The following is a 13,027-nucleotide window of genomic DNA, read 5'->3' as shown; positions in this document are numbered from 1 at the left end:
CCCCCTCCCCACCCTGTGGTTGATTGTTGGATCAGAGGCACAGAGTAGCGTGGCTGAAATTGGCTCACTCTGCGCAGACTGGGGTGGAGGGGGTGCGGCTCTGAGCCCACAGCTGGATCTCTCGCTCCGCTGTTTCTGCCCCCACCCCCACCCCCCCTCACCCTGACAACCCTGCCCTGTTCAGTCGGTGCCCTGCAATCGTGAGCTTCCCCCCCCCCCCCCCCCCCGGTGACCAGCGCCACCTAGCGCCCCACCCTCTGAGAAGCCCGTGCGCCCCGTTTATCCAACGGAACTGCGCCGCTGCCCCAAGCGGTCTTTGGCAGCAGCGGAAACGGGCGAGGGGCTGGGGCGGAGGTGGGAGCTCGGCATGGACAAGCACTCGCAGTTGAATCCTCACTTCGAAACCCTTTTTTGAGCACGAGAGTTCAATCCAGGCCCCATTTTGTTCCCCTGATCTTCAGTTTGCAAGTGATTTAAGAGCCGGTTAAGGGGAGATTTAATAGAGGCGTTCAAAATTACAAATGGCTTTGATAAGAGTAAATAAGGAGAAACCGTTTGCAGTGGCAGGAGGGTCAGTAACCAGAGGTCACAGATTTAAGGTGTTTGGCAAAAGAACCAGAGGGGAGATGAGGAGAATTTTTTTTACGCAGCGAGTTGTTGTGATCTGGAACGCGCTGCCTGAAAGGGCGGTGGAAGCAGATTCAATAATAACTTTCAAAAGAGGAATTGGATAAATCTCTGAAAAGGAAAACATTTGCAGGGCTGTGGGGAAAGAGCAGAGGGCAGCAGGACTAGTTGGGTAGGTCTTTCAAAGAGCCGGCACAGGCACAATGGGCCGAATGGCCTCCTTCTATGCTGCACTGTTGTGTAAGCGGCGGGGTGAGCTGGTTGGATTGGATTGGAGGTGCGATCTCGGTGCCTTACTCCTGGCTCACTGCCCCCTCCTTCACCTGGAGGCCCTACTCTCGCTGAACTGTACACCATCGGATGGGGGTGGCGGGGAGGAGACTGCGGGCCTGAGGTCTCAGGGGTGGTGGGGAGGAGACTGCGGGCCTGAGGTCTCGGGGGAGGAGGGGTGGCGGGGAGGAGACTGCGGGCCTGAGGTCTCGGGGGAGGAGGGGTGGCGGGGAGGAGACTGCGGGCCTGAGGTCTCAGGGGAGGAGGGGTGGTGGGGAGGAGACTGCGGGCCTGAGGTCTCGGGGGAGGAGGGGGAGGGGTGGTTGGGGGAAGCGTAGCACTGGATATCCTGAGCTGAGGTAGGGTGGGGTGCGGTAATCCAGGAACTGGGACGTAACGCGAGGCGGTGAATTGGGTTTTTTGAGCAGGTCGTTGGAGACCAGTGAATGTCCGGTCCTTTAACCCTCTGTGTTTTTCTCTCTCCAACCCTCGTCCCTCCCTCCCTCCCACCCTCTCTCTCCTTACCAGGTGCTCTGCCAGTGTCGGCCAGAACCCGTATAACCCTTACCCCACCCACATGGCAAGCGTTGGACACTCAGGGAAGCCGTACTGTACCCCTGGGTAAGGGCCTGTCTTGCTTTGCATATCCTAGGGGCGGGGGGTGAAGTGGGGAGGGATAGCGGGCATGTTCTGGCGGGATGGGGAGAAGACGGAAGGAATGGGTGGCTCGTGCCAGTGTTGGCTCGAAGGAGTCCCCATATAAGTCCCCCTTTTCAACAGCAGACGGTCCGATTAAAAAAATGTATGAATTAATCGGCCTCCTTTTCACTGTAAGTGGGCGGCAGCTCTTGGGCAGCCCCAAGTGGCCAGTTGCGGCGATGTTTTTCGACGTGGAATTTATTTCCGCGAGTGGGAGGGCATCTGGTGGAGAAAATGCAAAAATAAAGGAAGGGGGAGTAAACCTTGCGTTTCTCGTTGGCTATTTTTGCAGAAAAGTATGCGGGGTGGGTAACTCACTCTGCCGAGTTCAGTAAAAATACCCCGTATCACGCCTGGTGGACACCCGTCTGAATCCATTGCAACGGTAATAAGAAGATAAGAATTAGGAGCAGGAGTTGGCCCTACGGCCCCTCAGGCCTGCTCCGCCATTCAATAAGATCATGGCTGATCTTCGACCTCAACTCCACTTTCTCGCCCGATCTCCATATCCCTCGATTCCCCTAGAGTCCAAAAATCTATCGATCTCAGCCTTGAATATACTCAAAGACTGAGCATTCACAGCCCTCTGGGGCAGAGAATTCCCGAATTCCAAAGATTCACAACACTCTGAGTGAAGAAATTCCTCCTCATCTCAGTCTTAAATGGCCGACCCCTTATCCTTAGACTAAGCCCCCCTGTTCTAGACTCTCCAGCCAGGGGAAACAGCCTCTCAGCATCCACCCCGTCAATGCCCCTCTCAGAATCTTAATGCGGGCAGCTGTCTCTCTCCCCCCGCCCCCCCACCTCCCCCTCCACCATTGCTCAATGACTGTATGCACAGCCTGGTGTGGTACTGAGGCATAGAGAGCTCATCTCAGCAAGGGCTGCTTCACTTCACTTCAGGGTGAAAGGCGATGGTGGGGAGGGTGAAGTCAGCCAGGAACACCCCCCCCCCCCCCCCCGGCCTGCTTCTGATTGTTGTCCAGTGACTCCTGCTGGCGTGCGTGGGGCTGTTGGATGGTGGGGGCAGGGAGAAACAGGTTTGGGGTGAGCCGCGCTGCCCCGCTCGGTCGAATAGCCGCCCCCTCTGAAAGTCGTTTGGCTTTTTGATTTCCCCAGGTCGTCCCGGCCGCTGCACGGCAAGCTGGACGGGATACACAGCTGCGTGCAGGCACTCCTGCACGAGCAGCCCCAGCCCCGGGTCTGGGAGCAGCTGGGCCAGATCTACGAGTCCGAGCACGAGCTGGAAGATGCCATCGAGTGCTACCAGAACGCCGCACGGTACGCCAGCGGGTACAGCTACACCGACCTCACCGCCAGGATCAACCGCCTGCAGCAGGTAAGGGCGGATGGGATGGGCGCAGCCGCCATTTCGATTGTCAGCCGCCATTTCGATTGTCAGCCGCCATTTTGATTTTCTGTTCTGACTGGTTCAGGGATTTCTGGGAGCGGAGATTGCAAGGGAAGTTTTTCCAAGATTGAGAGGCCGTAACACGCCAGCTTAAAATATACCGTCACGGACCCTCTGCCTCCCTCGAGTGGCTGGGAGTGGGTCTTGTCCTCCGTGCCCACGCAAGCAACGGGCAACAGCACTGTCTTTGCTGTGCTCTTGATCCGGGCCTGTGAGGTTCGACGCCTGGCCTCAGAGTCCCCTGGGCTCGTGAAGAGAAATCCAGCCAGACTTCCTGCTCCTGATCGTTATCCTGCGGGCAAGTCTGCGAATGACAGGATCGGCCTTGCCTGTGGTCGAGCCGGGACTGTGCCAATATCCGGACAATTTGTATTTATACAGCGCCGTCTTTCGGATGAGACGTTAATCCTTTGTTCTAGCCTCCCTCTCCTCCCACCCCCCCCCCCCCCCCCCCACTACCAGGGGACAAAAGTTTTTCTCTATCCACCCTATCAATTCCTTTCAAAATCCTAGCGGGGTGAGTGGAGGCTCGTGTGGAGCATAAATACCGGCTCTGGTCGGGCCTACACTATATGGTTGGCGCTTAAAGCCTACTGAAGTGGCACCTCTCTCACCACAAACTGAAGGCCCATCAGCACCTCCTCGGGGCAATAAAGGCGGCCTTGACACCTTGGGCCACATCCTGGCTGCAATCGGCTACCTCCGCACAAGGCCGGGAAATGATCGTGGGCCTTTCCTGGCCTGTGTGGCTCCAGTGGACACAGATTTAAGATAATTGGCAAAAGAACCAGAGGGGGAGATGACGAGAATTTTTTTATGCAGCGAGTTATGATCTGGAACGTGCTGCCTGAAAGGGCGGTGGAAGCAGATTCAATAGTAACTTTCAAAAAGCAGAATTGGATAAACACTTGAACAGGAAAACATTGCAGGGCTACGGGGAAAGAGCGGGGGGAGTGGGACTAAATGGAGAGCTCGTTCAAAGAGCCAGCACAGGCACGATGGGCCGAATGGCCTCTTTCTGTGCTGTGAGATTCTATGATTCTAACAGCGTTTGTGTTTTGTTTTTGCTTCCCCCCGCAACCCCCCAAAAAATAATTCAGGCCCATGTCTGGAAGTTGCACTCCAATCCCCCCCAGAACAGACAGCGGACCCTGCCAGCCTTGCATGAAGTCTGGAGCATCCTGCAACAGGTGAGCAAGTCTCCGGATCTCTTTGTTTAAGATGCCTTCTGTGTCATTTTAGCTTCAGGTGATGCAACAGCAACTATATTAAACATCAAATATGTTTTTTGCCTCTCTCTTGCTCGCGCGCTCTCTCGCTCACTCTCTCTTGCGCTCTCTCTCTCTCTCTCTTGTGCTCTCTCTTGTCGCTCGTTCGCTCTCTCGTTTGCGCGCGCTCTCTTTTGTCGCGTGCTCTCTCGCGCTGTGCCTCGCTCGCGCGCTCTCTCGCTCGCTCTCTTGTGCTCTCTCTCGTCATGCGCTCGCTCTCTTGCTCGCGCGCTCTCTCGCTCACTCTCCCTCTCTCTTGCGCTCACTCGCTCTCTCTCACTCGTGCGCTCTCGCTTGCTCACGCTCTCTCGCTCACTCTCGCTCTCACGCTCGCTCGCACACTCGCTCTTACTTTCTTTCGCTCCCGCTTTCCCCCTCAGAAGAGAAACTACAATTCCACCAAAAACGGCTGTCAGCTGAAGAGGCCAGCGGGCCCCACGGAACACTGCGTGCAGCAGCCCATCCCCCCTCTCCACCAAGTGGTCCGGTCCTCGCACAGCAATGAAATTCCAAGCCCGGTCAAGAGGAGGCGGAGCGGGAGCCCGGACCAGGTAACATTCTTGCCGCCAGATGGGCACCGTAACTTTCGGAAAGTCCCAATTATTCACCAGCGTTGTTTGATATGTCAGCTCAGGGCCAGCCTGGCATCTGGAACACGACTAAAAATGGAGCGGTGTTTATCCCAGCCTGTCCCTTTTAAGGCCACAGGCACGGGAAGTGATCCAAACCGGCATTTCCCTGGGTCAGTTAGAGGCTAATTGCTTGGCCGTTTCTGTAGATTGGCGGCTGTCTGTAGGGGAATTGACCTAAACTGGCATTTCCCTGGGTCAATCAGAGGCTAATTGCTTGGCCGCTTCCGTAGGTTGGCGGCTGCCCGTAGGGGAATTGACCTAAACCGACATTTCCCTGGGTCAGTCAGAGGCTAATTGCTTGGCCGTTTTGTAGGTTGGCGGCTGCCCGTAAAACCCTGGTTTCCTAGCCTTGGCTGTCAAGATCAGGCAAAATAGAAGGACAGGAGGAAATGGCTTTCATACTGTCAAGTGCCACATCAGTGCAGCAATGGCGTTGTGCGTGCATGTGTGACTCGCTTCCTTCTCCAGACTCTGGCTGGGAATACAATCCCAGAAAGGGTTAACCACCCTCCGCTACCACTAACCGCCCACCCGCCCCCCCCCCCCCCCAGCTTAAAGCGGTCATTCTTAAAGCGGGTGGCGAATGCCAGCGGGCTATTCGGCTGCTGAGGGCTACGCAAGCCGGCTGGCGCTAACGGACGTCTTTGCTCGACCACCAGGTACACAATTCAGGAATGCAACGGACGGGAGACCCCGCCCACTCTAGCTTACCCCCCCACAGCCAGTATCCGTCGCCGAAAGCGGGCCCCACCTGGCTCCACACGCACAAAGAGTCATGGCCGCACGGGAGGAAGGACTCCACTCTCGGTCTTCAGGTATCTCTTTAGATTCTCTTTCTCCCCCTCCCCCCCCTCCTCTCCCGAAGGTGTTGGCTTGCACTGTTGGGCAAGCGTTAGTTCCTCATCCAGTGACCTTGTTGCCTGGGCTCTTGACGTGTAACAGCAACTTAACACTCAGTGTTATGTCAGAGCCAGAGGGATCACCAGGAGGAGTTTTGATCGTCTAAGTGGGTCGGAGAGGAATTTTCCAAATTGCCCCCTTTTCGTACCTGGTTTTGCCTTGGGTTGCCTCTGTGTGTCTCCCAGGAGATGGGCGAAAGGTATTCATTCACTTATGGGATGTGGGCGTCGCTGGCAAGGCCGGCATTTATTGCCCATCCCTAATTGCCCTCGAGAAGGTGGTGGTGAGCCGCCTTCTTGAACCGCTGCAGTCCATGTGGTGAAGGTGCTCCCACAGTGCTGTTAGGGAGGGAGTGCCAGGATTTTGACCCAGCGACGATGAAGGAACGGCCGATATATTTCTAAGTCAGGATGGTGTGTGACTTGGAGGGGAACTTGGAGGTGGTGGTGTTCCCATGCGCCTGCTGCCCTTGTCCTTCTAGGTGGAAGAGGTCGTGGGTTTGGGAGGTGCTGCCGAAGAAGCCTTGGCGAGTTGCTGCAGTGCATCTTGTAGATGGTTCACACTGCAGCCACGGTACGCCGGTGGTGGAGGGAGTGAATGTTTAAGGTGGTGGATGGGGTGCCAATCAAACAGGCTGCTTTGTCCTGGATGATGTCGAGCTTCGAGTGTTGTTGGAGCTGCACTCATCCAGGCAAGGGGAGAGTATTCCATCACACTCCTTACTTGTGCCTTGCAGATGGTGGAAAGGCTTTGGGGAGTCAGGAGGTGAGACACTCGCCGCAGAATAACCTGTTCTTGTAGCCACAGTATTTATGTGGCTGGTCCAGTTATGTTTCTGGTCAATGGTGACCCCCAGGGTGTCGATGGTGGGGGATTCGGCGATGGTAATGCCGTTGAATGCCAAGGGGCGGTGTGGTTAGACTCTCGCTTGTTGGAGATAGTCATTGCCTGGCACTTGTGTGGCGCGAAAGGACGGTGAGCAGTGTTCCCTGTAAGCTGTGCACGGCCGCCCGGCTGTATCTGAAAGTGCCGCGCAGGCCGCTCACGGGCATGTCCCGTCGAAGGTACCGAGGGTGCAGTACCGCGCATTCAAATAAAGAGGCCGCGCACCCGTGGTCATGTTTAGAGGGAGCAGCGATGGCGAGTATCTGTATCAGGAGGCGACACAGCCAGTACGGGGCAGGCAGCTGCCTTAAAGTGTTGAGCGTAAGCTGCACTTTGGTGTAGAAAGGCGCCCCAGCGCGCACTGGAATCCCTGCCTGGAAGGGAGAGAGATTAGGGGGATGACGGCCAGCTTGGTTGAAGAAGTGTTTTCTTTTGAAGATTCTCGAGGCGGAGAGGTTTAGGGAGGGAATTGCAGAGAGGAGGACCGAGCCGGGGAGGGGGATAAACAAGAGGGGCAAAGAAAGGAGGAAGGGGGGGATGCACAAGAGCATATGGAGGGAGGAGCATTGCGTTCCGGCGGGACCCTCTAGATTGGGAAATAGTTGTTTGGGGGGGGGGCGGTTTCAGGCTAAAGTATAAACAACACCGCTCACCTTGGTCTGTGTCTCTTTCCCACCCCCCCCCCCCCACCACCCACTCCAGGAACAGAGGAGACCAGTGGCGGACGCCCTTCCCTGCAGCTCCACAACCAGCGCCCACGGCAACCCCCCAGCCCACATGGTCACCGCGGCGACCGGCCAGACGGCCTGCAGTGGCCCCGCCCCCTCGCGAGGAGAGTCCCGCGGCCGGCAGCCCTGTGCGGGGGGCGAGGCCAGGGACGCGGGCGGGCGGAGGCCGAGGGCGGAGGGCGGAATCTCGCCATCGAGCCTGCCCCACCAGCAGAGGGCCGTGGGCAGCGATCACTGGCGGCCGCGGCAGGGCCCGGCCGGCTCCACCGCGGTGAGTACCTTGGCTTTACCGTCTCTCGCTCGCGTTCTCTCACGCTCTCGCTTTCTCTCTCCTGCGCTCGCGCTTCCAGACTCGCTCTCTCTCTGGCGCTCATTGGCACTGAAGCCAATCCCATCCTCACTGCATGGAGGAGGAGGCAGACCAGAACAGGAGGAGGCCATTTGGCCCCTCAAGGCTGCTCTGCCATTCTAATGAGATCATGGCCGACCTGTGTCCTGACTCCATCCGCCCGCCTTGGCTCCCTTATCCCTTCACACCCTTGGCTGGCAAAAATCTGTCGGTCTCAGATTTAAAATGATTAATTGAGTCGGCATCTACTGCTTTTTGTGGGAGACAATTCCACACTTCTACCACCCTTTGTGTGAAGAAGTGTTTCCGGCTTCTCTCTCCTGAATGGCCTGGCTTTAATTTTAAGGTGATGTCCACTTGTCCTGGACTCCCCCACCAGTGAAAAATATTTATTTCTCTCTCTACCCTATCAATTCCTTTCAAAATCCTAAAAACCTCAATCAGATCCAGGGAATACAAGCCTAGTTTACATATAAGAACATAAGAAACAGGAGCAGGAGTCGGCCATTCGGCCCCTCGAGCCTGCTCCGCCATTCAATAAGATCATGGCGGATCCAATCTTGGCCTCAACTCCACTTTCCCGCTCTCTCCCCGTACCCCTCGACTGCCCTGTAGTTCAAATGTCTGTCAGTCTCCGCCTTGAATATATTCACTGACTCCGCCTCCACCGCTCTCTGAGGTAGAGAATTCCAAAGATTCCCGACCCTCTGAGAGAAGAAATTCCTCCTCATCTCCGTCTTAAATGGCCGACCCCTAATCCTGAAACTGTGCCCCCTAGTTCTAGATTCCCCCACGAGGGGAAACATCCTCTCAGCATCTACCCTGTCAATCCCCCTCAGAATCTTATATGTTTCAATAAGATCGCCTCTCATTCTTCTAAACTCCAATGAGTATAGGCCCAACCTGCTCAACCTTTCGACATACGTCAACCCCTTCATCCCAGGAATCAACCGAGTGAACCTTCTCTGCACGGCCTCCAATGCGAGTTTATGTAATCTCTCCTTACAATCGAGCCCTGGTAATTTTTTGGACGGTGATTAGGGGCAAGCACGCTGGCTATCACTGGGTCGACCGTGAAAGCCGCCACCCAATTCGGCGAGAGCTGCTGGAAGTTTGGCCGAATGCGATCAGGAGTTTGGGAATCCCCGAGGGCCTGGGGGGTGGGGTTAACGAGCCCCAGTGCCGTGCGCTGCAGCCGCTGAAACCCTCCTCCATGCCTTTCGCACCTCCAGGCTCGACTATTCCGACGCACCCCCTGGCCGGCCTTCCCCCCCCCCCCCCCCCCCGCCACCTTCACCCTCCGTAAACTTCAGCTCATCCGAATCTCTGCTGCCCCGTGTCCTAACTCGCACCAAGTCCCGTTCACCCATCACCCTCTGTGCCCGGTTAAGCAGCACCTCGATTTCAAAATTCTCATCCTTGTTTTCAAATCCCTCCATGGCCTCGCCCCCGCACCCCGCACCCCCCCCCTAGCTCTGTAATCTCCTTCAGCCTCACAACCCCCCGAGATATCTGCGCTCCCCTAATTCTGCCCTCTTGAGCATCCCTGATTATAATCACTCCACCATTGGTGGCCGTGCCTTCTGTTGCCCGGGCCCCAAGCTCTGGAATTCCCTCCCTAAACCTCTCCACCTCGCTACCCCTCTTTCCTCCTTTCAGACGCTCCTTAAAACTGACCTCTTTGACCAAGCTTTATTCTAAAACTATGCCCCCGAGTTCTAGATTCCCCCACGAGGGGAAACATTCTCTCTACATCCACCCTGTCGAGCCCCTTCAGAATCTTATATGTTTCAATAAGATCCCCTCTCATTCTTCTAAACTCCAATGAATATCGGCCAGGGACAAATATCACAGGGGCCCTAAAAAAAAAAGTGTTTTGTTTTTCATTTTAAACAGTTTTGTTTTTTAGTTATAAAAGCATTGGAGATGGGGGGGGGGGAAAAAAGGCTGTTTGATTATAAACTCACTATCTCTGTAATTGTAACCTCCTCCTGCCCTACAACCCCCGAGATCGCTGCGCTCCTCCAATTCCGGCCTCTTGAGCATCGCCGATTTCCATCGCTCCACCATTGGTGGCCGTGCCTTCAGCTGCCTGGGCTCCAGGCTCTGGAATTCCCTCCCTAAACCTCTCCGCCTCGCCACCTCTCTTTCCTCCTTTAAGACGCTCCTTAAAACCTACCTCTTTGACCAAGCTTTTGGTCACCTGTCCTAATTTATCCTTCTGCGGCTCGGTGTCAAATTTTTATTTGATAATCGCTCGTGTGAAGCGCCTTGGGATGTTTTACTACATTAAGGGTGCTATATAAATGCAAGTTGTTTGTTTATCGCAGGCCATTTAGTTTGTGTCTCTCTCTTTCCCTTCCAGTTGTCCGGCTGCTACCAGAACCCAGAAGGCAATCCTGAGGGTCCGACTGGCCAGCTTGACCGAGGTCCGCCGACCCACCAGGGCAGCGCCATGCCCCCGGAGGCCCCTGCCATCGCCACCACAGCGCCCGAAGCCTGCCTCGCCACCCACTCCGCCCACCTGGGCGCCTCCCCCGCGAGCGAGCGGTGCGCCTCCCGCCACGAGGCCCGGGGGCCGTCCGAGCGCGAGGGTGAGCCCTGCCCCTGGGGGTCGTCCCGCAGCCGGGCCCAGGCCCCGCAGGACGGGCGGTCCCCGTGCGGCAGCCACGGCGCGCCCCCCAAGGCCGAAGAGCTGGGGCATCATCATGCCCGGGGGCATTTGGCGCCCCCGAGGCGGGCACCCCAGGCGCCGCCCACCGCCACCAGCACGGACAAGGTCCAAGATCCACGCACCAAGGCCCCGCTGGGCGAGCAGTGGTCCGGCCCCAAGGAACCAGCGTCTCACCGCAGCCACCGCAGCCCAACGCACGAGCGGAAGGGCGGCTCGGCCTGGCCCAGCCGGGAGCAGCCCAAACCGACCACCCCCTCCCTCCCCCAGAGAGCCCTGCCGGGCCCCCCAGCCCAGGATGCCTCCCCTCTCCGGGCCCCACCGCACCTGCACCGAGGAGAGCCGGGGGAAGGCTCATCCCCGGCCAGACCACCAGGCCACCAAGCGCCCCTCGCTCCCCGCCCCCGCCGCCTGCCTCGACCCACCGGCCGGCCCGCAGCTTCGCCAGCCCGCCACGCCTGGCCGAGGCCCCGAGGGCCAGGCCGGCCTGTGGGGAGAGGCTGGAGGGCCGCTGGCTGCCCAGGCCCCCGCCGCTCACCTGCGCCCTGTCGGGGAGGCCAGCCCCGCCCCCACCGCCACCGCCGCCTGACCCCGCCACACCGCCTAGCCCGAGGGCGTCGCCGGGCCGCGAGCCCGTCCCCGGGGCCTTCTACCGGGCCCCGTCGCCTGGCAACAGCGAGGGAAAGATGGCCGCCGCCCCTCCAGCCCGGCACAAGCCCGCCGGCGTGCTGAAGTCGCTGGCCAGTGCCCTGGAGGGGCAGCAGTTGGCCTGCCGAGGCCAGGCTGGCCCCCGCAAGGCTGAGCCGTCCGGCCCCCGCGAGGCCCCGGCCTTCAAGAAGGGTTTGCTGCTGCCGCCGGTTGCCGCGGGCGACCGGGCCTGCTCCTCCTCGCCCGAGAGCGAGATGTGGATCAAGGCCGTCTTCACCACGGAGACCCAGAAGGGGGCGGGCGACCGCGATCACCGCCACCGGCACCGGCACCGCCATCGCCCCCCTGCTCACCCGCCGGCGGAAGAGCCAGCCCCCCACCCCCATGAGGCCGAGTCGCCCAGCAAGAGGCCGAGCGCGGAGCCTGAGGTCCAGTCTTCACCGGGGCCAGGCCGCACCTGCGAGAACGCCTCGAGCGCCCACCACCACACCAGCAAAGCCAAGGAGGCCGAGGCCCCGCCGCCGGCTGCCACGTCTCCACCGCGGGAGGAGGGCCGGCCGCGGGACAGGAGGCCCAAGCACCGCAGCAAGCACTCGGCCCGCGACCGCAGCCACCGGCGGAAGAGCCGCACCGGCAAGGGCAAGCAGCGGCGGATCCTGGGCAACATCGACCTGCAGAGCAAAGAGATCCAGGCCCGGGAGAAGCTGAAGGCCGAGGGGCCCAAGCCGCCCAAGCCCGAGGAGCCGGACCGGGCTGACGCCAGGAGGCCGGAGCAGCCGGTGCCCGCCGGCAAGGAGCCGGATGCCAGCGGCCGGAGCTCGCTGGGGCCCTCAGACATTCTGCGGGTCAAGTCGTTCCCCGAGGGCACCACCAAGGAGCTGAAGATCAAACTGGTCAAGGTGGAGAGCAGCGACCGGGAGACCTTCATCGCCTCCGAGGTGGAGGAGAGGCGGATCCGGTTGTCGGACCTCACCATTGACAGCTGCGGCGCCGACATCATCCGGGCCTGCAAGTAAGTCAGACTGCGGAGCAAACCTGCCTTCACCCCCCCTTTCCCCCCGCCCCCCCCCCCCCAAAAAAACGGGAGCCCTGGGGCACATAAGGGGGTACATAAGAACATAAGAAATAGGAGCAGGAGTAGGCCCTTCGAGCCTGCTCCGCCATTCAATGAGATCATGGCTGATCTTCTGCCTCAACTCCATTCACTTATCCCTATCGCCATATCCCTTGATGCCCTTACTAGTCAGAAATCTATCGACTTCTGTTTTGAATATACCCAATGACTGAGCCTCCACAGCCCTCTGGGGTAGAGAATTCCAAAGATTCACCACCCTCTGAGTGAAGAAATTCCTCCTCATCTCAGTCCTGAATGGCCTACCCTTTATCTTGAGGCTGTGGCCCCTGGTTCTAGGCTCCCCAGCCAAGGGAAACATTCTCCCAGCATCCATCCATCAAGCCCTGTAATAATTTTGTATGCTTCAATAAGATCCCCTCTCATTCTTCTGAATTCAAGAGAATACAGGCCTAGTTTACTCAATCTCTTCTCATACGACAGTCCCGCCATCCCAGGAATCAATCTCGTGAACCTTCGTTGCACTCCCTCTATGGCAAGTATATCCTTCCTTAGGTAAGGAGACCAAAATTGTACACAGTACCCCAGGTGTGGTCTCACCAAGGCCCTATATAATTGGAGTGAGACTTCTTTACTCCTGTATTTAGAAACACAGTCCAGCACGGGCAGAGGGAGTCGGTGACCCGCAGTGCCAGGCTTAAGGGGAAAAAATGCATCTCAGTAATGGCAGCCGGCTTTACCCACAGTGCTCTGCGCCAGCGGGAGTGCTCTATTGTTCCTGTAGAGAGCTTCCGCTCTCGCTAAGGACTATGGGTAAGGTCTGCCTCCATTGATGATGTAACTGATGAACAACCAGCTGGAGAGGAA

General features: G+C 58.2%; 1 protein-coding gene across 1 annotated transcript in view; it reads left to right on the top strand.

Annotated features, from left to right (window-relative positions):
* kdm6ba (lysine (K)-specific demethylase 6B, a) overlaps window positions 1-13,027 on the top strand; it is a 62,612-nt gene that overhangs the window by 22,983 nt on the left and 26,602 nt on the right. The window contains 9 exon segments of the mRNA XM_085977276.1: window positions 1,426-1,518; window positions 2,716-2,935; window positions 4,108-4,197; window positions 4,656-4,826; window positions 5,567-5,722; window positions 7,395-7,691; window positions 10,135-10,692; window positions 10,694-10,813; window positions 10,815-12,100. Of these exon segments, the coding sequence (XP_085833402.1) occupies window positions 1,426-1,518; window positions 2,716-2,935; window positions 4,108-4,197; window positions 4,656-4,826; window positions 5,567-5,722; window positions 7,395-7,691; window positions 10,135-10,692; window positions 10,694-10,813; window positions 10,815-12,100 (2,991 nt within the window).

This window comes from Somniosus microcephalus, unplaced genomic scaffold, assembly GCF_052327205.1.
Source record: "Somniosus microcephalus isolate GS21.2 unplaced genomic scaffold, FLI_Smic_1.0 unresolved_chr4, whole genome shotgun sequence".
NCBI classification, from domain to species: domain Eukaryota; kingdom Metazoa; phylum Chordata; class Chondrichthyes; order Squaliformes; family Somniosidae; genus Somniosus; species Somniosus microcephalus.
The sequence above is the reverse complement of the archived record's forward strand: the minus strand, read 5'-3'. Positions and strand labels throughout refer to the sequence as shown.